Source organism: Ailuropoda melanoleuca, chromosome 10 (genome assembly GCF_002007445.2).
Source record: "Ailuropoda melanoleuca isolate Jingjing chromosome 10, ASM200744v2, whole genome shotgun sequence".
Lineage (NCBI taxonomy): Eukaryota > Metazoa > Chordata > Mammalia > Carnivora > Ursidae > Ailuropoda > Ailuropoda melanoleuca.
In genome coordinates this window covers 26,349,463-26,372,074 of record NC_048227.1, presented here as the reverse complement: position 1 = coordinate 26,372,074, position 22,612 = coordinate 26,349,463, and the positions used below count along the sequence as shown (strand labels likewise).

The 22,612-nt window shown below is 48.8% G+C and overlaps 1 protein-coding gene across 4 annotated transcripts in view; it reads right to left on the bottom strand.

Moving 5' to 3' along the window:
- Positions 1-22,612, bottom strand: part of MYH11 (myosin heavy chain 11) — a 97,089-nt gene that overhangs the window by 70,377 nt on the left and 4,100 nt on the right. For all 4 annotated transcript variants that reach the window (XM_034670322.1, XM_034670323.1, XM_034670324.1 and 1 more), the window contains exon 2: positions 15,532-15,688. In XM_034670322.1, the coding sequence (XP_034526213.1) occupies positions 15,532-15,688 (157 nt within the window). The remainder of the gene's footprint in view (positions 1-15,531; positions 15,689-22,612) is intronic.

Here is a 22,612-nt window from a genome sequence, read left to right as displayed (position 1 = left end):
GGGTCTACAAGCCAAGGACCACCGAGGATGGCCTGCCCCCACTGAAGCCAGGAGGCAGGTGTGCCCTGGATTTTCCCTTGGAGTCTCTAGAAGGAACCAACCCTGCCCATGCCTTGACTTTGGGCAGAAAAATAGAAGAAAACAGGGCCTGGTGGGGAGAGACAGCAGTCAGTATCACCTCTTCTGTAGAGGGGAAATCTACAGACAGAGGTGCCCCACCCTGGCACAACCACAGCTCCTCGTTCTGGAATTAGGGAATACGGATGTCTGCGCCAACTTCCACCCAAGGGAGAGACCTGCTCAGGAACAGAGCCAAGTAAGAAACCCATGAAAAACTGATTCAGGAAGCGGTGAGGGGTAGAGGAACCAAGCGCCCTGCGATCAGAACCAGGCAGAGAGAGACCCCCCTGGGAGGCTGGCCCAGACAACCTCCGCTATTTTAAGGAATGATTCTGAGACTGACTGACAGACGGACAGGCTATATTGATCCATCTGCTCCAGGGAGATGGACAGGCTTTCCCAGCAGCCTCGGGAAGCCTGGCCCAGAGCACAGCAGATATATAAGGTCAGACGCTTGTCCTGGGGCCTCTCCCCCAGGTCCCCAGGAGGGGCAGCAGGCTCCCGGGCAAGGCTCAGAAGCTGCCAGGCGGCTCCGCGCTGGGGCTTGCCAGGGACCTCTGGCTGGGGACATTCTCATGGGAAACACGCTGCCTCCAAGCGTGGGAAGCTGACAGAGCCAGGCTACGGGCAGAAGGAGGGCTTGATGTGGACACCGCATGCTGACCTGCGACTTCCTGGGGCATTGTGCCTCCCTCCTGAGCCCGAGCCTGGGTCTGACACAANCGGCTCCGCGCTGGGGCTTGCCAGGGACCTCTGGCTGGGGACATTCCCATGGGAAACACACTGCTCCAAGCGTGGGAAGCTGACAGAGCCAGGCTACGGGCAGAAGGAGGGCTTGATGTGGGCACCGCATGCTGACCTGCGACTTCCTGGGGCATTGTGCCTCCCTCCTGAGCCCGAGCCTGGGTCTGACACAAGAGAGCAGAGTCCTCTGTGGGAAGCAGGGTCCCCCCGAGCTTTCCACTCCCTGCTTCTTCTGCCCACAGCACCCTCTTCCTGTCTGACCCATTTTCCTCCTTCTTTTTCCCATCGAGGTGAAACGCACCTAACACAACATTAGTCAAGTACAAGTGAACAGCTTGGTGGTATGGGGTACGTTCACAGCGTTGTGCCCTATGCGTGGTGTGCCTGGTGCATATCTAGTTCCAGAACATTCTTATCAGCCCAAACCCTCAACCCACTCAGCAAATCACTCTTCCCTCCCCACTTCCGTAACTGCTCCCAACCAGTCATCTGCTTTCTGTAGAGACAGATTTACCTCTTCTAGACACTTCACATAAATACGGTTGTATAATATGTTGCCTTCTGCGTCTGCCTCATTTCACTTAGCACGGTGTTTTTGAAGTTCATTCCTGTTGTGACATGTGTCCGAACTTCCTTCCTTTCCACAGCTGAGTAATATTCCCTTGTATGGATATACCATATTTTGCATATCCATTCATTCATCGATGGGTATTTGGGTTGTTTCTACCTTTTGGCTACTGTGAATAGTGCTACTCTGAACATTCAAGTTTTTTTTTTGAGAACTCATTTTCAATTCTTTGGAGTATATACCCCAATCCGTTCTCTTTTTTCTTTTTAAGATTCATTTATTTATTTTAGAGAGAGAGAGCAAGCATGAGTGGGGGCAGGGGAGGGGAGAGGGAGAGAATCTCAAGCAGACTCCCCGCTGAGCGTCGAGCCGGACACAGGGCTTGATCTCATGACCCTGAGATCAGGACCTGAGCCGAAACCAAGAGTTGGACACTCAACCTACTGAGCTACCCAGGTACCCCACCCCAATCCATTCTTGAAATGGCATCTTGAGAGTCGCTTCTTCTATGATTTTCTCTGACTCTATACCTCCCTAGAGCTAAACTGGAGGCCTTTCTACCACATGCCCCCTCTGGGGCTGCCATGGACAGTGGTACAAGTCGTACACTGCATAACTCTAGGGGAAACCATTCACACTGGTCATTATAGATTTGTACATTTATTAACCTTGCAGCAGATGGAGGAAAAATGCCTTGAGAAAGAGGTGCCTTTTTCTACTTCTATAAAGGCACCACATGGCCTCCTGGTGGCCCTAGCTCTGATAGTCCAAAGGTTCCCTCCATTGTAGCACCTAATCTCACTGTGATCATTGTTTCACCTCAAGACTTTTTAGCGGGGAAGGGTACAGATTATCTGGGAAAATAATGGATCATTTATCCATGATAGGACTCTACGGATGGATGGAAAAATTCTTTTTCCGTCTTAGTAAAAATTATGTTACTTTTCATTATTTACAATAGCCACACAGTAGAAACAATAAAAAATCCATCAAATGCTATGTGGATAAACAAAATGTGGTACGAGCTTACAATGGAATATTACTCAGCCACAAAGAGGAAATGTAGCCCTGACACCTGTTACGAGATGGATGAACCTTGAGGCCACGATGCTCAGGGAAGGAAGCCAGTCACAAAGGACCGCATATTGTAGCATTCATTCTATTGATAGGAAGTGTCCAGAACAGGCAAATCTAGAAAGACAGAAAGTAGACAAGCAGTCACCTGGAACTGGAGGTAGGACAGGAAAGTGACCACGAACAGACACACAATTTTGGGCCGGGGGGGGTGAGAGAAATGTAAAATTAGATTGTGCTGATGACTGCATTCCCCTGTAAATTCACTAGTGACCAGGGAACTGTATACTTTAAACGGATTACTTTGTAGTATATAAATTATACCACAATAAAGCTTTTTAAAACAAACTATGGTAATTTTACACCATCCCTGAAACAAAAGATATGACTCCTTTTTTTTTTTCAAGATTTTATTTATTTATTTGCGAGAGAGAGCGCATGAGAGCACAAACACGGGGGAGGGGCAGAGGGAGAAGCAGACTCCCCATCGAGCAGGGACTCTATCCCAGGACCCTGGGATCATGACCTGACCTGAAGTCAGACACTTAACAGACTGAGCCGCCCAGGTGCCTGTGAATCAAGAGATCTGACTCTTTAAAGTTCACACAGATCTATTTGTTTTTCAGAAGTTATAAAACTGGGGCACCTGGGTGAGATAGTTGGTTAAGCGTCTGACTCTTCGTTTCGGCTCAGGTCATAATCTCAGGGTCTTGAGATCAAGCCCCGCATCGGGCTCTGAGCTCAGCAAGGAGTCTGCTACAGTTTCTCTCTCCCTTTCCCTCTACCCCTCCCCCAGCTTGTGCGTGTGCTCTCTCTCAAATAAGTAAATAAATCTAAAAAAAAAGAAAAGAAAAGAAAGAAAAAAAGAAGTTACAAAACTGCTTTCAATGCTTCTCTTACCGGCCCCTGGCCTGCTGAAGGTCAAGGGCTGTGCCTGATCCCAGGTGCCAGGAACAGTGCTCGATACATAGTAGGTACTCATGAAATGCCTACTCAGGGCGCCTGGGCAGCTCAGTTGGTTAAGCAACTGCCTTCAGCTCAGGTCATATTTTCAAGGTCCTGGGATAGAGCCCCATGTCTCGCTCCCTGCTTTGTAGGCAGTCTGCTTCTCTCTCTCTCTGCCCTTCCCCCCTGCTCCTGCTCACTCTCCCTCTCTCTCAAATAAATAAATAAAATCTTCAAAAAGAAATGCTTACTCATTTGCATCTCTCTTTCTCTCAAGGCAATCGAGACAGAAGCAATGGTAAACACTTAGGTCTGTGGTCACATATTCACTCAGCAAACAAGTCCTGGCCCCCTACTGGAAACACTAAGTTCACGAACACCTACTGAGTCTACTTTTGAGAGGCTTAGGATGTGGGAGGCAGATGGGCCAAGAAATGACCACAGGAAGTGAGCAAGCCTACAATAAGCATTTGCCCAAAGTGCTATGCACGAGAGGGTCGGTTTTGCTGCCGCCTGAGACAGAGATGCTAAAACGTCACAGCTGAAGTGATTCTGAGCTGCATGAGAAGGACGTGGAGGAATCCCCGGGTTGGTGGAGACACTAAGGAAGCAGAGCGCCTCAAGCAGAGGGCCTGGGACACAGCAGATCAGAGATGGAGAGAGGACAGAGTCCGGGAGCAGAGGTGTGCGGGGCTGGAGCGGGCATTCCAGCATCGCGCAGCCCAGAGCCCCGGGGCACCCCTTACCTCGCGTGCACCCCTAAACGTGCCTCTCTCTCCTCCTCCCCAGACTCGGGGCCTGGCCTTGGATGTGCAAGTCTGCGGGTCAGCTTGCCGAGGAGATAAAGGACTCTGGTGGTCCCTCCCCCGAAGCAGGCCTGAGGACTCTCAGGGGAAGACCAGCTCCCCACAGACGAGCTATTTCGGCCGGATCCCAAACACAAGCTCATGGTTTATGGCTGGGGAGCCAGAGGCCTGCAGGCTGACCATAAAAGGAGAAAACCAAGCTGGGACTGAGAACAGACCCAGGCTCTCTGCTGCTCTTCCTTCCCATGCCAGGCTGCTAGGGGACCCAGCGAGAGGGAGGTGGCCAGGCCTGTGTCCCTGTAGGGTCACCACTCCCCCACCCCAGGCCAGTAAGGACTGAAGGACACAGCCTCCACTGCGTGCAGAAGAGCAGCAGCCTACCCATTGCCACACACGAAGGTAAAGGTCAGTGCTGGGCCTCCACTGTGGGCCGTGGACAGATGACAGCTAACACCTGTGGAACTTGCAGTGAGCAGGGAGCGTGTTCCCTATGCACTGTCCAAATTAGCCCTGGCAACAACTGGGGTCGGCCCAGTTCTCAGCCTCACAGGACAAAACAGGAAACTGGGCACAAAGAAGTGGGGGCATTGGCAGAAGAGGGATTCAAACCCAGCTCCAGGGCCCATGCCCCAACCCACCACTCTGCAGGTCAAGGGCCTTCTCTTGCTCTGGGCCTTCCTCTCCCAACCTCGTCCTCCAGCAGAGCTGGTAGGAAGAGATTCTGGGTGGGAAGCGATACTCTTGAGTGTTTGTGCTGGACCCCAGCTGGAATTTTCCAGACCCACAGGAAGCTCTGGCATCTTTCATAGCAGACCTGGCCAGGTGATGGCTGGGGTCTGGGGAGACCAATATTTTCATGTGGGGCTCTTGGGCCTCAGGTCCCACCTGCCCCACTCTCCCTCCTTCTCTCTGCTCCAGCCCCACCAGCCTATGGATCCCATATGCACCTCTTTGTTATGCCCACTTGCCCCCCCCCAGACTCTGACAGGCCCCAGGGTCTACCTCACAGCTCCCCAGAACTCCCTTCCAGAGCACATGTATTTGCGGGGTGATTTGATTATATACCTGCCTTCTCCCACACCTTGTCCTCATCAAGTAGACGGTACCCCTCCTCACCGTCCCACCGCCCCACACTGGGGTCTCAACACTGTTGAATCAAAAGGGGAACAGAGAACCAGATTCCCTCTGAGGTTGGGAGAACACGGAGGAAGGAGGCCGGAGCGTGCATTTGTGCTCAAGTGTGGGCCAGAGCTTTCCAAGTCCCTTCAGCAGGCCTGCTTCGTCAACTCAATATTTACTGCCTGTTAAAAAAAAAAAAAAAAGAACTCTCCCTAGCCCTCTCCCGTCCGTGTAGGTAAGACTCCACAGGCACTCCATAAAAGGCTCATCAGAATCTGATGATCCTTTACCCTTCCTGGTTTCCTGGCAAAGAACGTGATGGGGCGCCTGGGTGGCAGAGTCGTTGCGCATCTGCCTTCGGCTCAGGGCGTGATCCCGGCGTTATGGGATCGAGCCCCACATCAGGCTCCTCCGATATGAGCCTGCTTCTTCCTCTCCCACTCCCCGTGCTTGTGTTCCCTCTCTCGCTGGCTGTCTCTATCTCTGTCAAATAAATAAATAAATAAATCTTAAAAAAAAAAAAAAAAAAAGAACGTGAACTTCTCACAATAACTCAGAGCATCAACCTCCATGTCCCAGGGCCTCAGCGATGACCGAGCCAGGAGGATGAAGCCACCATCTGCCTATCCTGCCACCAGGCCAGACGCAGAGCTGAGAGCCGCTGCAAAATCTCCAAGAGGCCGGGAGCCATACATCTGGTCCCCTCTGCGGGGACACAAGGTAGCAACACCGTCTCTCAAACAGAATGACTTGGAATGACTTCCTGGCTCTACCTCTTGGACTAGACCCTGTCCTTACGAGGACAAGAGGGATAAGAATCCACACCTTTCAAGGAAATGAAAACAGGGAAGGAAGACTGGATGCACAAAGCTTAAAATCACCTGCGGCACGTGGAAGAGCTCAGCAGTTGCTATGATTGTCACCCGGGGCCATCATCCGCGTCATCCCACATAGTGAGCTTGCGCAGTGGCTCTAGACTGCTGTCGTTCTGTCCCAAGGGGGCAGGCTCTGAGGCCAGGTTCAGAGCTTTCTAATGAGAAGGCCTGAGCCAGTCCCTTAGCCTCCTGGGGCCTCGGTTACCCGGTCTGCGAAATGGGGGTAACAGCACCCCACTACCACCAGGCCGTGGAGGGAAGATCAATGTTTCAAGGGCAGCAGAGGGTGACATCTCCAAGTGGGACATGGGGCTCTAGGGCCAACTCACTCGGTGCGCTGGCAGTTTTGTCTGTCTGTAAAATGGGCGGGCTCTCGGTGCTGGAGAGGGCCGAGCCACACGGGCTTTCCAGAGCCGTGAGCCAGGGCCGGGGAGGGGGCGTTGGTGCCCTCCTTCTCTCTGCCAAGCTTACAGAGCAGCCTCTGTGGCATTGGTGAGCCTGAGCTGGCCCCCAGGACCCACCGACCTCGACCTCCCTCGGACAGAGGGTATGCAACTGAGTGTGGGAACTTGCAAAGCAGAGAGCTTAGAGGTTAGCTCATGCCGCCTCCCAGATTTCTCTTCTACTTGCAGGTTCAGCCAAGAGCCCTGGAGCTGACAGAAGCCAGCCAGCCGTGATTTCTTTTTTAATCCCCTGAGAGTGGCCCTTTGGTGCTAATTACATGAGGACAAAACACTTCCAGCTGCTATCTTGCACCGGGTAACAAATCCTGATGGCTCCACTCAGCACATCAGGATGAAATCCTAGTGCCTTTCACACCCTTCCCCCAAGCCCCTGGTACCCTGCCGGGGAGGCTGGAGATCCAAAGTGGCTTGTCGGGAAAGCCTCAGGGGTGGTGCTTTCCCCACAGGCATCTTGCTGATTTATCCCCGGTCAGCTAACCGTCCCTTCGCCAGGGCTGAGCCTTCAACACCCCGCACGTGTAAGAAGATAGACCTTACGGGAGCAAACCTCCTTCCTCGGGACAGTCGGGGGCTCCGTGCAGCAGCCAGCTGAGCGGGCAAGCTTTAGGCTTGGGCATCAGATAAGCCAAGTTCAAATCCAGCTCTGACCCTTATGGGACCTTGGCAAGTTCTTTGCCTCCCTGAGCCTCAGTTTCCCAGGCCCTAAAATGAGGCTAATCATATCGCCCCTGCCTCCAGGTTTGGATTAACCGACAGGTCATATAAACACAGGCCCACGTGCACACGCACACACGGGAAGGATGGGAGGGAAAAATAAGGAGAAATTTTGAAAGGATTCCGTATTTGCTGTTTCATAAAAACCAGCAACAGAAATGTTATGGGGAAAAAATAAAAACTTTGTTGGCTTTCCTGACTTTATAACGTAATATTGTTTTTATTCTAGATTCCATATGTGGGCACTATAATAGTTTCAGGGCTTAATTTTATTATTATTTTTGAAGATTTTATTTATTTGAGAGAGAGAGAGCACGAGGAGGGGAAGGCGGGGAGAAGGAGAGGGAGAAGCAGGCTGACCTGCTGAGCCGGAAGCACAATGTGGGGCTCGATCCCAGAACCCTGAGATCATGACCTGAGCTGAAAGCAGATGCTTAACCAACTAAGCCACCCAGGCACCCCAAGGCTGAATTTTAAAGATTTTAATCGGATCCTGTTCGCCTTGTAGGTTGTGGGTTAGGATTCACTGAGAATATTCCTATAAAGTCCTGAGCACAGAGAAGGCACACAATAAAAACCGATGATTATTGGGGCGCCTGGCTGGCTCAGTCAGTGGCACATGTGACTCTTGATCTTGGAGTTGTGAGTTCGAGCCCCACATTGGGTGTAGAGATTACTTAAAAAATAATATCTTTGAGGGCGCCTGGGTGGCTCAATTGGTTGGGCATCTGCCTTGGACTCAGGTCATGATCCCAGAGTCCTAGTAGAGTTCCACATCGGGGTCCCTGCTCTGCGGGGAGTCTGCTTCTCCCTCTGCCCCTCCTCCCACTCGCTGTCTCAATCTCTCTCTCAAATAAATAGTATTTAATTATATTTAAATATAATATATATTTTTTAAAAATATCTTTGAAAAAAAATCCACTATTATCATTATCACCTCTTTGGAAAAGAAGGTTTGAGAGAATTTCCATTAAAACATAGTGGGTTGGACATTTGCCATTAGTGCTTCTCCCTCCCCAAGCCTGAGTAAAATGACAGTAAAGGGATTTTTCAAGTTGAAATGAACTGGGAAAGAGAGAGGAGAGCAACGAAGTCTTGGAAGCCAGAAAACAGGATGAGTGAGGACAGTCCCAGGAAAGAAGCTGGCCATGGGAAAAGCTGAAAGCAACCTGATTTCATCACAGAATCCCCTGCCCCCCACCCTCCCAAACTTCAGTAACTGGCCACAGCAGGGGGGCTCGGGAGACAGAGCAGAAGGAGGACAAACACAAGGATTGGCTGAAAGTCTGTCTGAGAAGCTCCTAGACACGCCAGATACCTTCCATGCTCCCTGCAGCCAAGTGACTGCCCTTCCCCCAGCCCACAGGAGGAGGCAGATTTTATTCTTTCCAGAATGGTCTCTGGGCAGCACCCGAGACCGTATTGAAATGATAATGTGCAAGTTTTATTCCACAGTTTGAAACCCTTGGCCTCTTACCTAGACCCTCACAATGACGGGAGAAAGATCTTTACCCTCCAGGCAGACGATGGCACAAGTCTTCCCTGAAAAACGTGATCAGCCCAAGGACAAAAAAGATGGAAAGATCTATGAGAAGTGCCTAGTAGAATGGCCCAGCTCCAACCAAATGAGAGCCAAGCTCATCACCAGCAAGCTCCTCCTGCAAGCCCACAGCACGTCTAGCAACCTTGCCCTGGGGCGTCCCAGATGAACGGGCAGCCAAGAGCCAGCAGATATCTGCAGAAAGCTACGGATACGTCAGCCAGAAGTGGAAACAAATCACTAGGGAAATTAAGCGTCTTGAAAGACACAGAGACTAGGCATGGAGAAGAATCCTCCAAGAAAAAGGACATCACATCATGTGGAAAAAGAAATATTCAGGACACAAAACAGAGTTCTTATTTCATATAGACAGATATATATATATATATATTTAATAACAGAAATTAAAACCTAACAGAATGCTTGTAAGATCAGGTTGAAGTAACTGCCCAGAAAAAAAGAATAAAAAGATAAAGAGCGAAAAAGGGACAGCCCCGGAGTTGAGTTCTGGACATGAGAAGACTTGTACAAAAGCAGAACCGAGAACACGGAAATAAATCATCAAGGAAGTAACTCACAAAAATTTCTCAGAATTTAAGGCCACGGAGTTTACTGATGAAGAGTGTCCATGAAATCTCCAGCACAATGGGTGAAAAGAGACCCATGACAAATCCCATCATCAAGAACGTGGGGATAAAGAAGGGACTAATAGCTTCCAGAGAAGGAGGAAAAAAAAAAGGTTTTTTTGGTCAGACACAAAGGATTACGAATCAGATTGGCTTTTATCTTCTCAGCAATGAAGCAAGCTAGAGGGCTGTGAAGCTATGCCTTAAAAACCCTGAAAGAAAACGATTTGTTGCTTAAAATTTTAAACTCAGCTAAAATGGCCCTTACATATTAGAGACCCATCAAGTCTTCAGATGAGATATGCAGACTCTCCATCTGTCTCATGTACATCCTTACCTGATAAGGTACTAGAAAAGGTGCTCCATTTGAACAGGAGGGTAAAGCAAGGAGGAGGAAGACATGGAATCCAGGAAACAAGGAATCCACCACGAGAGGGTTGAAGCCAATTCCAAGCATGATAAGGAAGGTCCCAGATGTCAGCTACCTGTCATAGAGGGTAGCTAGAGCAGGTAGGAAGGCTCCAGTAGTAATCACCGTCAAGGAGAAGCTATAAGTAGGGTCCCCAATATATATCTAGACATAGTAAAAGGAGATCAACACATTTAAAAGGAGAATTTGGGGTAGAGCTAGTGATTAAGTACAATCATTCATTCATCAGCAAATATTAACTGAGCAGCTACTGTGTGCCGGGCACCAGCAGAGACGCCTGAGATACAGAGGTGAATAGGTAGACAAGGATGAGGTCGGCTCTTAGGCAGGGTATGGGTCCTCAGAAACTAAAGGGTTCCTGTAACACATTCAAACATGACATTCTATTTTCAGTGCATGTGCTAGCCATCAGTCCCCAACGCCACCTCTTCACATCTCATCTTGCTCTACAAAGGATTTAGGAACAAGACAGAAAGCACAGTGCATCCCAGCCGAGTGACCTTACACCCTGGGATCACGACCTTCATCAAAGGAGTCACAAACTGGGCCTACACCTTCCTTTGCAAAATCCAAACTTCCACTTTCTAGAGAAAAAGTTATTTTTCCCCAGCTTGCATTTTCCCCCCATGATTTGTTTCATTGGAGTGTATCATTAGTAGTTTTCCAGAACGTACCAGGCAATGCCAAAATGAACTCATACGCAACAGCTGTTGATTCACATTGAAACTAAACGAAGTTTATCTTTTATGGACATGTGTGCTCTCACAGTTGTCACTTTCTCTTGGGGGGTGAAAATGTGTCAACATTTCTGAGTCATTTTCTTTTTCAAAAGGTAACTTTGTATTATAACATAGAACCTAGAGGGAATGAAACATATTAACAGCGGGGATCCTCTTCACCTAGTCTAACACTGAAACGTGATCACAGCACAGAACTAGTCTTCAAAGAGGCCACCTCTATGGAAATCAGACTCCACTGAGACAGCCTTCTCCGGCCTGCACGCTGCCATCCACCAACCATCACGATACACAGAACAAAGCAGCAGCTCCATGACACTGCCCATCTCCCTGAAGGTGCAGCGTGTCACCAAGTCAATGAGCTTGGAAAGGCCACACACACACACACACAAAAAAGTCAGGTTAATTCATGACTAGATATCCCAGAGTCGTCATGAAGGACAATACGATGGGGGCTTTATGAAGCACCCACAAAACAAAAGAGCCCTTGGGAGAACAGCTGAGCCCTCTCCTAAGTCTGCAAAAATTATTCTCATTAGCTCCTGCTGCAAAAATCAAATGTGACATGAAGAACGTTGTGATATGCGCTCACGGGATTCTGTCCAAATAAAAAAGAAGTTCAAAAAAAAAATCAACCCTTAATTTTCTACTCAATCTAAGGATTCACATCTAGTTGCAATTATAACAGAATTCCTATTATATGTAGATAAAATAGACTGACAATTTGCAACGTCATTTCTCCAACCCTATCAAACCTTTTCTCTCCGCTTACAGTGAAATTTTGGTCCCTGTTCGAAGTGATTTATTTTTTCTGGAATCACTTATTTTCAGATAATCGAAGTTTCCTGTATTTCGGGGTGTTCAGCTCAGTTATAACACGAAAGGCTGCATACCAAAGTGCTAATGGTAGTGATCTCTGGGTGATAGAATTATGGGGGCTGGTATATTCTCTTTAGCTTATATATGTTTTAATTTTTCTAGCATGAATATAAAATATTAAAGGTTTTTTAAAGTTACACATACGTATTTTAAGAACACTGCAGCACTTCCCCTTCTCCTCTGTGAACTGAATTTCATTTCATTCTGTTATTCAGAGAAAACGTGCTTGTGGGAGCTCCCCCAACTCCAGGAAAGAACCAGGAATAGTCCAAGCCAATTATGAGGGTTCCAGTCCTCTTTGCCAACCATTAATTTAGAAGCTGGCATGTGACCAAAGGCTTAGCCAATGAGACATAATTACAAACAATTACTAACATCCCAGTCCTCTGCCAATCATTGGTTTAGAGGTTGGCATGTGACCAAGTTTAAACCAATGAGACATAACGGGACGCCTGCTGAGGAGTTTCTGGAAAAGGTTTTCCTCCCTGATAAAAAAGAGACACAGGAAAAGAACCTAACCTTCCATTTCCTTTAGGCTTTTGGACATCACTTTATGAGGACATGGTGGCTGGAGCTATGGCTGCCATCTTGTGACCATGAGGAAGAAGCCAAGAAAATCCCAAATAAGTCTGTTTTTGAGCTGCTGAATTAACTAACCCTGAAATCACTGACCTGCACTTCTTCTTATGTGAAATAATAAACTCTTATTGTTTAAGCCACTTTAATTGCTATATGGTATGCCATATTTTTGTGCAACTAAAAGCCCCCAAATGACATGAATACTCTAACTTTGTGATGTTCAGCTTCCTTAAAAAGGTGTGTGAACCATCACTGTAAACTTGTCCATCAAGGGAGACCACAAATAAAAAAAAATTGTTTTTAAAACAAAGACACATACCTAACTCCAGGAACCATCCCTCACAACCTGAGATTACATCTCCACAGCCCTTTCTGCAAGGCTCCATCTGCTGGTCTTTGAAGGTAAGGCAGCCCCATGTCTGCAGTGATCCAGCTTGGGTCCTACCTGCGGAGTTTGGCTAAATCTGTCAGTAACTTGGGGGCACTTCTACTGAGCCCTTCAAGCTTGGACGCACCTGGATCCCCGCCCTCAGGCACTTCCAGAACTGAGCTCTCAATTCCTGACTCAGAACACTCTTGAAGGTAGCAATTCCAGAGGTTGCAAAGTCAAACACAAGGGCCAGGCTGTTAACACAAATGAGTGCCCAGGCCAGGTAAGGACAAGGGAACTGGAAAACTCATGCCCCTGTAAAAACACATGGACTTTTTATGTATAATTTCCCAATTGTTAAAAGTTGGCAACTACTTCAAGTATCCTTAAAACTCTGTGTGGACCAAACCAAACTTATCTGAAGGCTGGATGCAGCCTACCAGCTTCTGGTTCACAACCTCTGGACTATTCACACTTCATTATCATATAACAATTATATACAACTTTAAGACTGCCCAAGCCCTTTTCTATTGCCCTTTCCCAAGTGTAAGGATGGGAGAACTCCTGTGTCTCAAGACCAGATCCATTTACAGGAAAGAAAATCCTCTCATCTTTCCCCAAAATCAATGACACTGGGATGGGTACTGCCCTTTTTACAATTTATTCAAAATACAGAGGAGGAAAGCAAGGGCTCAACCATTCTGAGGCAAAGGGATTTGATGAGAAAGGACCAAGGCTGTTGAACAGGTAAAGCTCACAACTTAGAGATGCCCCAATTTATTTTTCGTGTCTTATTACACTGGCTAGGACTTCTAGTACAATATTCAATAGCTGTAGTAAGAGTGGACATCCTTGTTATTCATCTTATGAGGCAAGCATTCAAATAGCATTCACTATTAAGAATGATGTTAAATATAGGCTTTTTTGTAGATGCCTTGTATCAAGTTGATGAAATTCCCTCCTTTTCCTAGTTTTCTGAGTTTTATCATGAACAGATATTGAATTTTGTCAAATGCTTTTTCTGCATCCATTGATATGATTGTGTGTTTTTTTTCTTCTTTAGGCTATTATATTCACCAATTTTTGAATATTGAACCAGCCTGGTATTCCTGGGAGAAGCCCCATTTGGTCATGGCCTGGGTTTCCAGTACTTTCAGAGACTCTGTTACCTCTGTCATGAAGTGTAGGTAGTAACACTGACCCTATCTCACAGAATTGTGCTGAAGATTAAAAAAAAAAAGAGAGAACATGTGTGTTCTTGTGAAAGGAGGTACATGCCTTGACCCCGAGTGCTATTCAGATAGAGGGCAAGAAGAGGCCCTGCAAAGGCAAACTTCAATTGTTTAAGCTTCTGGCACACCAGGCACCACATGGAACACAGGAGATATCCTAATTCCACGTATCATAAAACGTGCAAAGTGATTTTAAGTGCCACTAAGATGAATGATTTCAGTTTTAATAGTCGTATATTCTCTTCAATGTGCATTAGAAAAAAACATAGCAGGGCACCTGGGTGCCTCAGTCGGTTAAGCATCTGACTCTTGATTTCAGCTCAGGTCATTATTTCAGGGTGGTGGGTTTGAGCCCTGCATTGGGCTCCACACTCAGCACAGAGTCTCCTTGTCCCTCTCCCTCTGCTCCTCTCCCCACTCACTCACTTGCGCTCTTCCTTCCCCCTCTCTCACATAAATAAGTAAATAAATAAATAAAATCTCTAAAAAAAAAAAAGAAACAAACATAGCTGGCATGAGTAATATCTGGTTTCATGCATGATGATGATAATAGTTATACTTAGTTTTGACCAAGTATCAGGCACTGTTCTAAGCACTATGCAATCATTCATTTCATCTTTACATCAGCCCTATGGGTAGGTCACAGTTATTATAATCCTCTCTTGCAGATGAGGAAGCAGAGCACAGAGAGGTTAAGTAGCTTGCTCAAGGTCACACAGCTGGTGAGTGGCAGAGCTGGGTTTTAAACACAGGCACCCCTATTCTAGAATCCATGCTCTTAACTAATCTAACATATTGCTTTTTTTTTGTTCAGTCTGATCTAGATTGTGGGGGAAAGAGCTTACAACAAAAATTTTAAGTAAGTAATATAAGGAGGACATCATTTTTGTGAATGATGTCTAAAAACAGGCAAAACTGATGGTGACAGAAGTCGGAGTAGCAGTTACTTCTGAGGGAGACAGGGGGTACTGACTGGGAAGAGGTGTGAGGGAACTTTCTGGGAATATTTCACATCTTGGTCTGAGTAGTGGCTATATGACTGCAGACATATGCCAAAATTAACTTTAGGCTGGACACTAAGTTTGTGCACTTTACGCCCTCTACTGTATATATATTTTACCTCAGTTACAAGTTCATTAATAATAGTAATAATAATAATAGTGATACACAAACATGGAGGTAATATGCAAAGGTCTTCAGTTTGGAGAAGCCTGCGTGAGATTCTCCACAAGCTGCAAGGTGGACCCTATCACTCCCCTTTTCCAGATGGGGAAACTGAGGCCGGAGAGGAAAAGACCTCTTACACCACCCCCAGGGCTGCAAATGCAGAGCTGGCTGGCTGGGCCCGGGGGCTGACGGGCACCCCCTTCCCTCCAGAGGTGAGGAGGGCACCTCACCATCCTGCAGACGGCTGGCCGGGCCCGGGACAGCAGAGGGGCTGGACACTGAGCAGCCCATGCCCGTATTTGCCCAAGCCATCCGCTCTCCCTCACCCTCCCAGCCGTGCACCCAGATGTTCGGCTGGCTTTTTCCCTTTTTCAGTCACAAGGCTCCTGGGGCCCAGCGCCGCCTGCCAAACTCCGCATTCTTGGCGAGGACTGCAGGCCGGCGGGCGGGCAGGAGGGGCCGGGCAGAGCAGACATCCCCGGAGGCGGCCCTTGGCAGGGAGCAGCCCCGGGCTGCACCCGGTCCCTCTGCGGGCGGCTCACCTTGCAGCATGCTACGGTAGGCCGTGTCGGCGATGGCGTAGATGTGGGGCGGCATCTCGTGCCTCTTCTTGCCCTTGTACATATCCACGATCTTCTCCGAGTAGATGGGCAGTTGCTTGTAGGGGTTGACCACCACGCAGAAGAGGCCAGAGTACGTCTGCCAAAGAGAGAACCCAAGCTTACTTGCAGCACGCGGCCGCGGGGAGAGCTCGGACACCCAGCCGGGGGGGTCCAGGCCCAGCAACGCCAACCACCGCGGGCACTTAAACACGTACTGAGCTCCTCTGTGTGCATTTGGTCACTGCATCCTCATGGCAAAACTGTGAGATGGGGAAACTGAGGCTCAGAGTCCTGGCATCACTGATAGGCTGCATATGGGGGAAGAGAAGAACCCTGGGGTTCTGGGCCACCTCTGTTCTATCTTAGAGCTGTGTGCTTTCAGACAGTCGGGGTTCAGACCCTAGCCCCTCTCCCGCACGCCGCCACTCACCTCCCCGAGCCTCCGTCTACTGGGCACTTACTGTTCCACGCACTGGGCTCTAAGCACCTCACGGGCATCTCTTCACCGAATCCTCTTATCTCCCCTGTGACCATCACACTGTGATTTCCCTGCTGCCCATGTGGCAGATGAGGAAAACGGGGTTGGTGAGGTCATCGCCAGCCCACCCAGATGGAGGGAAATTCGGAGCTAGCAAGCACAACTGTTCCAGCCCAGAGCTCACACACTCTTGCCCGTTAACAAAATACTGCCTCCTCTGTAAAGAGAAGGGATGAACACAGCTGTCCTTCAAAAGGAATGGCCCTGCATGATCCCGGCGTTCTGGGATCGAGCCCCACATCAGGCTCCTCTGCTATGAGCCTGCTTCTTCCTCTCCCACTCCCCCTGCTTGTGTTCCTTCTCACTGGCTGTCTCTATCTCTGTCGAATAAATAAATAAAATCTTTAAAAAAAAAAAAAAAAGGAATGGCCCTGACACATACCAGCACACAGACGGACCCCAAAAAATGGTATACGCTCGGTATGGAAGAAGCCAGACACAAAAGGTCGCCTAGTGTATAATTCCATGTATCCAAAACGTCCAGGACAGGCAAATCACAGAGACAGAAACACATCCCTGGTTTCCAGGGGCTGGGAGGAGGGGGATGTGGAGTGACTGCTAATGGCTATGGGGGCTTCCTTTTAGGCTCATAAAAACATTCCAGGGGGGTGCCTGGGTGGCTCAGTTGGTTAAATGCCTTTGGCTCAGGTCATGATCTCAGGATCCTGGGATCAAGCACTGCATGGAGCCTCTCCATCTGCCCCTCCCTCTGCTTATGCTCGCTCTCTTTCTCTTCCCCCTCCCCCCAAATAAATAAATAAAATCTTCCCAAAAAATGTTCCAGAACTAGATAGTACTAATAATTATACAACACTATGGATGTGCTAAATGCCCTTGAATTGTACCCTTGAAACTGGCTCAAATGGTGAATTCTAGGTTATATGGATTTTACCACAATTTTAAAAAAAATCGTTGTTATGCCCCACCAAGTGCATAGGAGCATCTGGAAATAATCAGAACACGGAAAAGGTGTGAAGTTGCTCGGCAAACCCTACTGTGAGCCATGTGCGAGGCACTATCGTTGCTCTGGCTGTCCTTTACTAGACATCGGCTTTTCACTGGGCTGAGGTCACAGCTCAGGCGACAGGCTCCATCCTGTCCCACAGGAACTGCTTTTCCCCAAGGATACCATCAGTGCTGCCTGAGGCTCTAAGAGCCGGGAAGCAGGCCGTCTCTTCACCTCCCCCTAGAAGGGATGAAAGGAGGCGCAGATGGCTCATCTCTGGGTGACTCAGGGCAAAGCAAACACCAGAGAGGTTAAGCAACTTACCAAAGTCACAAAGCGAGACCCTGGCAGCACCAACCCCAGCTTGGCCCACTCCCAGGCCTGAGCACCACCCGTGAGGCTGTCCGACCTCTGCCCGCCCCACAGAAAGAGAAACAATGCATCATTTGTTCATGCAGTCCCTCATTCATTGTGTCTTAGAAACCGTGCAAGGCTCTGCAGTTAAAGAAGACGAAAAACACGAGGTCCTGACCGCAAAGGAATTTCAGCCTGGGCTGCACTGATTGGAGGAGAAGCGCCCCTCCAGGGCTCAGTCTGCTAAGGGACAATGGTGTGTGATGCGCCCGGATGAGAAGGGGACAGTATTCTTCAAAAGGTACAGGATTGGGGGGAATAATCTCCCTGGTTCTCAGCATTCCCCAAAAAAGCAGGAAATGAGGTCAACACAGACCTGTCTAAACATCCATCAGAACTTATTGAGCACCTACTGTATACCGGGTTTGTGCTAGATGCTGGAGATAAATAAATCATTGGTGACTCCTGCCTTCTGAGAACCCAGATTGGAGAGGGGACAAGGATATTTAAAAATAATGTCCCTAGAACAAGGATGGAGCTCAGGGAATGAGGGGAGCAAGGAAGAGAGGGCTCTAATCCACAATGGGGGTCAGTCAGGGAAACTTCCAGTGGGGAGGTGGTCCCTGCCCTGAATCTTAACAGACAAGGAGGTGTTAGCCTGCTGGGGAGGTAGCAAAGGCACGGAAGGCAGGGGGGCAAGTGCACGCACGCGGGGAAACTGCAAGCAATTTGGTATTTCTGGATCATACAGGAGGAGACAAGCAAGGGTGAAGGGGTTGGCTTCCACAGAGGCAGGCAGGGGCCAGGACCCGCACTCAGCCTGATGGGTCTTTTGTCGGCCCGGGGGCCCCCTCCCCCATCTGACTGTCCAGCCCCCTCCCACCATCTTGCCAACACCAGTGCAAGTGCCCTGAGAGTGGAAGCACCCTCTTCCTCCTCTCCAGTCCGTACACAGGCCGTGGCATACAGTAGGTGCTCACTAAATGCTTGCCCAACAAAGACCTGAAGGGTACGTTAATTACAAAGATTCCCTGGAACAGGGCTTGCAATGCCTTCATCTCTGTGACCTAGGGCTTTGCCCTGGGCCGGCACACAGTAGGTGCTTGTAGATGTCTGTGGACCTGGTGACAAAGGCTCTGTGTCTTGTTCATCTGTGTCCTCATCCCTAGCACGGGGCCTCCCCAGAGTAAGTGTCCAAATAACGATCAGTCGTTTGAATGAAGGTCAGCCAAGTCCTACCTCTCCTTCAGGCCTTAACTCCACTTCCAGATCCCCCTGGCTGTGCCCCCTGCCAACTGCCACACCCTTGTTAGAATATAGGTGTCATTTACAGGCCAAACCACCTTCTTACCAAGCCCTTGACCTGGAGGCAGTGAAGGGCAGTGGTTAAGGGTCCAGAATCGAGGACTTGTTTTGAACCCTCATTCTGCTTCTTCCTGTGTGACCCGACAAGTCTCTTGACCTCTCTGAGCTATTTTCCTCCACTGAAAAACAAAGGTGTGTAATAGCAGATCCTTCGTAGGCTTGCTGTGAGATAATGTTATGAAGCATTTAGCAGAGTGCATGGTATATAGTAGGTGCTCAATAAATGTGTCTCTACCCTGCTCCCTTTATTTCACAATGACAACACCTTTGCCAGCTTGGAATCTTCACGTGTGCCATTGCTCCTATGTCTCCCCTCCATCTTCTCAGAGCCATTTCCACCTCCTCTTTCAGGGCTCATCCTCAAGGTCACCCCGTGGACTGCAAGCTGCCAATGTGGTATCGCCAGCCCAGTACAGGGCCGTGCACAAGGCAGACACTCAGCAAATACTTGCTGAATACAATGAATAAAAGAAAGAAGGAACGCCCGGCTCTCCCAATTCCTTCTCCAGCTTTCTAGGAAGTATCACTTTACTCCTGTCTGCCCGGGACAGCTCCTGGTGCGAAGCCCCCGGGAAGCCCTTAATCTGAGCTTCCAGGCAGATCTGAATCTCTGCTCGGTTCAGCACATCTTCCCAGGACACTGCGAGCCGAGAGGAAGAGCTGGGCAGGCAGCAGCATGCCCCACGCAGGGTGGCTGGGCTTCAGAATCCACAGGTCTGAGGTCTGCTGCTTAACCTCGGTTCATCTCTCCAGACTCAGCCCCCTGCAGTGGGTGGTGTTTCTGCCTCCCTGTCCCCCACACGCCCCTCTCCAGCAGGTCAAGTTCAGAGGTTTCACTATGCCCACCTCCTGTGTCCCCACCAACATCTCAGGGCCCCATGCCCTGAGGCCACCAGCAGGTCCCAGTCACAGGCCCAGGATTTCCCTCTTGTGACCGTATTAGGAAGTGACTCTAGTTTTTCCCTGACACTTTATATGGTCAGCCATGGAGCCCTGAGCTGACGATTGCTCCCACGGCCACCTCCTCGCAGGGACCAGCGGGCGAAGGTGGAAGGAACGCAGGCTTTAAGTCACACAGCCCAGGGCAGAACCTTAGCTTGGCCCTCCTCCATGACCTGCGTGATTTGTGGGAGTGGCCAAACCCCGGAGCCTCTTCTTCCGCATCTATAAAATGATGGCAAGGGGCACCTGGGTGGCTCAGTGGGTGAAGTGTCTGCCTTTGGCTCGGGTCATGATCTCAGGGTCCTGGGATCAAGTCCCATGTAAGACTCTGTGCTCAGCAGGGAGTTGGCTTGTCCCTCTGCCCCGCTCCTGGTTTATGTGCACACGCTCTCTTTCAAATAAATAAATAAAGTCTTTTTAAAAAAAGATGGAGAGATGTACCTTCTTTACCAGGTTGTAGTGCGATGTCATGGAGTTCAGAACATCCTATCCTAAAGACAGAGTCCACCAAGAATGCAATTTACTTTAGCCTTAATTTTAAAGGTAAAAAAGACTAGAAACAACCTAAACACCCATCAGTGGGGGAGCAGCTTAGTAATTACGGCACACTGCATTAAAAAGAGTACATTAGGGACACCTGCGTGGCCCAGTCAGTTAAACGTCTGCCTTCGGCTCAGGTCACAATCCCAGGATTCTGGGATTGAGTCCGGCATCTGGCACCCTGCTCAGCAGAGAGCCTGCTTCTCCCTCTCCTTCTGCCCCTCACCCCAGCTCATGCTCTCTCTTGCTCTACTCTCTCTCTCTCAAAAAAAATTTTTTAAAAAGAGTACATTTATACATGTATATACATGCATACATATACAAATATGCATATATTTGCCTGTATAGGTATAAAATATTTCTGGAAACCTATGTAAGACACATGCTCACACCTTTTCTACAGAAGGGAATGGGAAGATGAGGAATGGGGATGAAAGGACAACATTTTGAACATCCGGATATACTATTTAATATTTGCCTGTATTACCTATTCAAAACAATGTTTTATATCTGGCTAGGTAGTTAATAACAAATACAAGAAGAAGCCACAAGACATGATGTATGCTTCTTATTTTCAAATATTTTCTTGTGGTCTTTGCATGGACAGCATTGTGTTACTGAAAACCTTCTTTGAAGGAATAACAATTTGAAAGATCTAAACAGTGAGGTCACAGGGCTCAATATCGGGCAGCTGGCAGCTGTGTTTTCCACCTTCCGAGACCTGGAGCAGTTATATATACTTTTTTCCACCCTCCAGGACCCTCTGGCACTCAGGAGGCCTCTGCTCAGAGCCCGTTCTCAGCATCCCTGGGCAGATATTCCTTCAGGTCCCTGGGCCAAGTGTCTAAGACAAAAAATACGGTCACCCGCTCAGGTTTGGAAGGAAGGCCTCTCCTTAACCCCCCAGTCTTCTCAGAACAGTGAACTCGGAACGAGGAAAAGATTCTTTGGGGTTCGTGGGTGGGGAATTTGGGCCAGAAACCCAATAAATAGGAGAGTCCATCTACCTTTGCTCTGGATCATGCTCCCAACCCCAGGGCCTTGGCACGGCAATAGAAAGGCCCACTGTTGACGGGGATCAAGCAGGTTAGAGATGAGTGAAGTGGGCCGGGTCTGAAGAAAAAGCAGGTGTAGTAACAACAACCAACAACACTCAGCCCCAGGATCTGGGAGACGATAGGGAGCAGTGAGGCCTATGGAGAAACTGCCCACACCCTGTCTAACAGGATGGTAACCTAACAACCTGGGCCGAGGGGTAGGTACCAGCTCCTCTGCTTTTCCAAGCAATGCCAGAAACTGAGATTTTCTTGTCTTTTCTTGTCTTTTGGGGGGGGCGTGGATAGGGAGAAGGGATATGTCAAATTAACTCAATTTAAAAAAAATCACTCACTCTGGGCTAACAGCTAACAACTTAGTAGGTACTCAAGACATCCTAATTACAAAGTTGGGCTTCTTCCTTCTGTGCACTTAAAGGCTGCCCAGCTCCAAGCTAACGGCACCCAGGGTACCATCCCCACCTGCCCCAGCCCACAGTCATCACTCCAGCTCAAGGGTCCACTTACCCTAGGGCCCTTTACCACCCACAGGTAGTCAATCACTCCTGTCCTGGAGGCAAACAAACCTTGCCTGGATCCCAGCTCTGCCCACTTACACCAGTAGGACTGAGCACAGCTGAGCCTCAGGGACCTGGTCTCTGAAATGGGGTAACAGCCTCCGTCTCATAGGATCCTTGGAAGGATTAAATGAGCAGCCATCCAAAGCGCTGGTCCCAGGGCCAGATTTTCAGGGTTCAAGACCCAGCTGTTGCCCATCAAGTTACGTGAGTTTTCCAAGCCCCACTTTATCTGCAAAAATGAGACTGAAAAACAGTGTCTCTCGCTTCCACAAAGAGAAGAACAGTAGTCGCCATACTAATGTCTTGGTGGGAACTCCTAACCCAGGAGTTTTAAATGAACAGCAGTTACCATCACTGCTGCGGGGCTACCGAGGCTCCTTCGAGAGAGTCTAATGAAATCGAAGACCCCCGCCCAGAAAAAAATGTACATATACCCGAACTTGTCCTTAAATCCTTGGAGGCTGACAAACTCCTCGGTGCCCATTTGCGGGCACTGAGTATAGAACACGTTTGGGGGGTGGGGAAACATTTTTTGGTGAAGAACACTTAACACAGTTGTGGTCTACCCTCTTAACCACTTTTTAAGTGTACCATACGGTACTGTTAACTGTAGCCACAAATCTCTGGAACATACTCATCTGCACGACCGAAACTCTGTAGCTGTTGGACACCTTCCTATTTCCCTCTCCCCCAGCCCCAAACCCCCGCACCCCATTTTTTT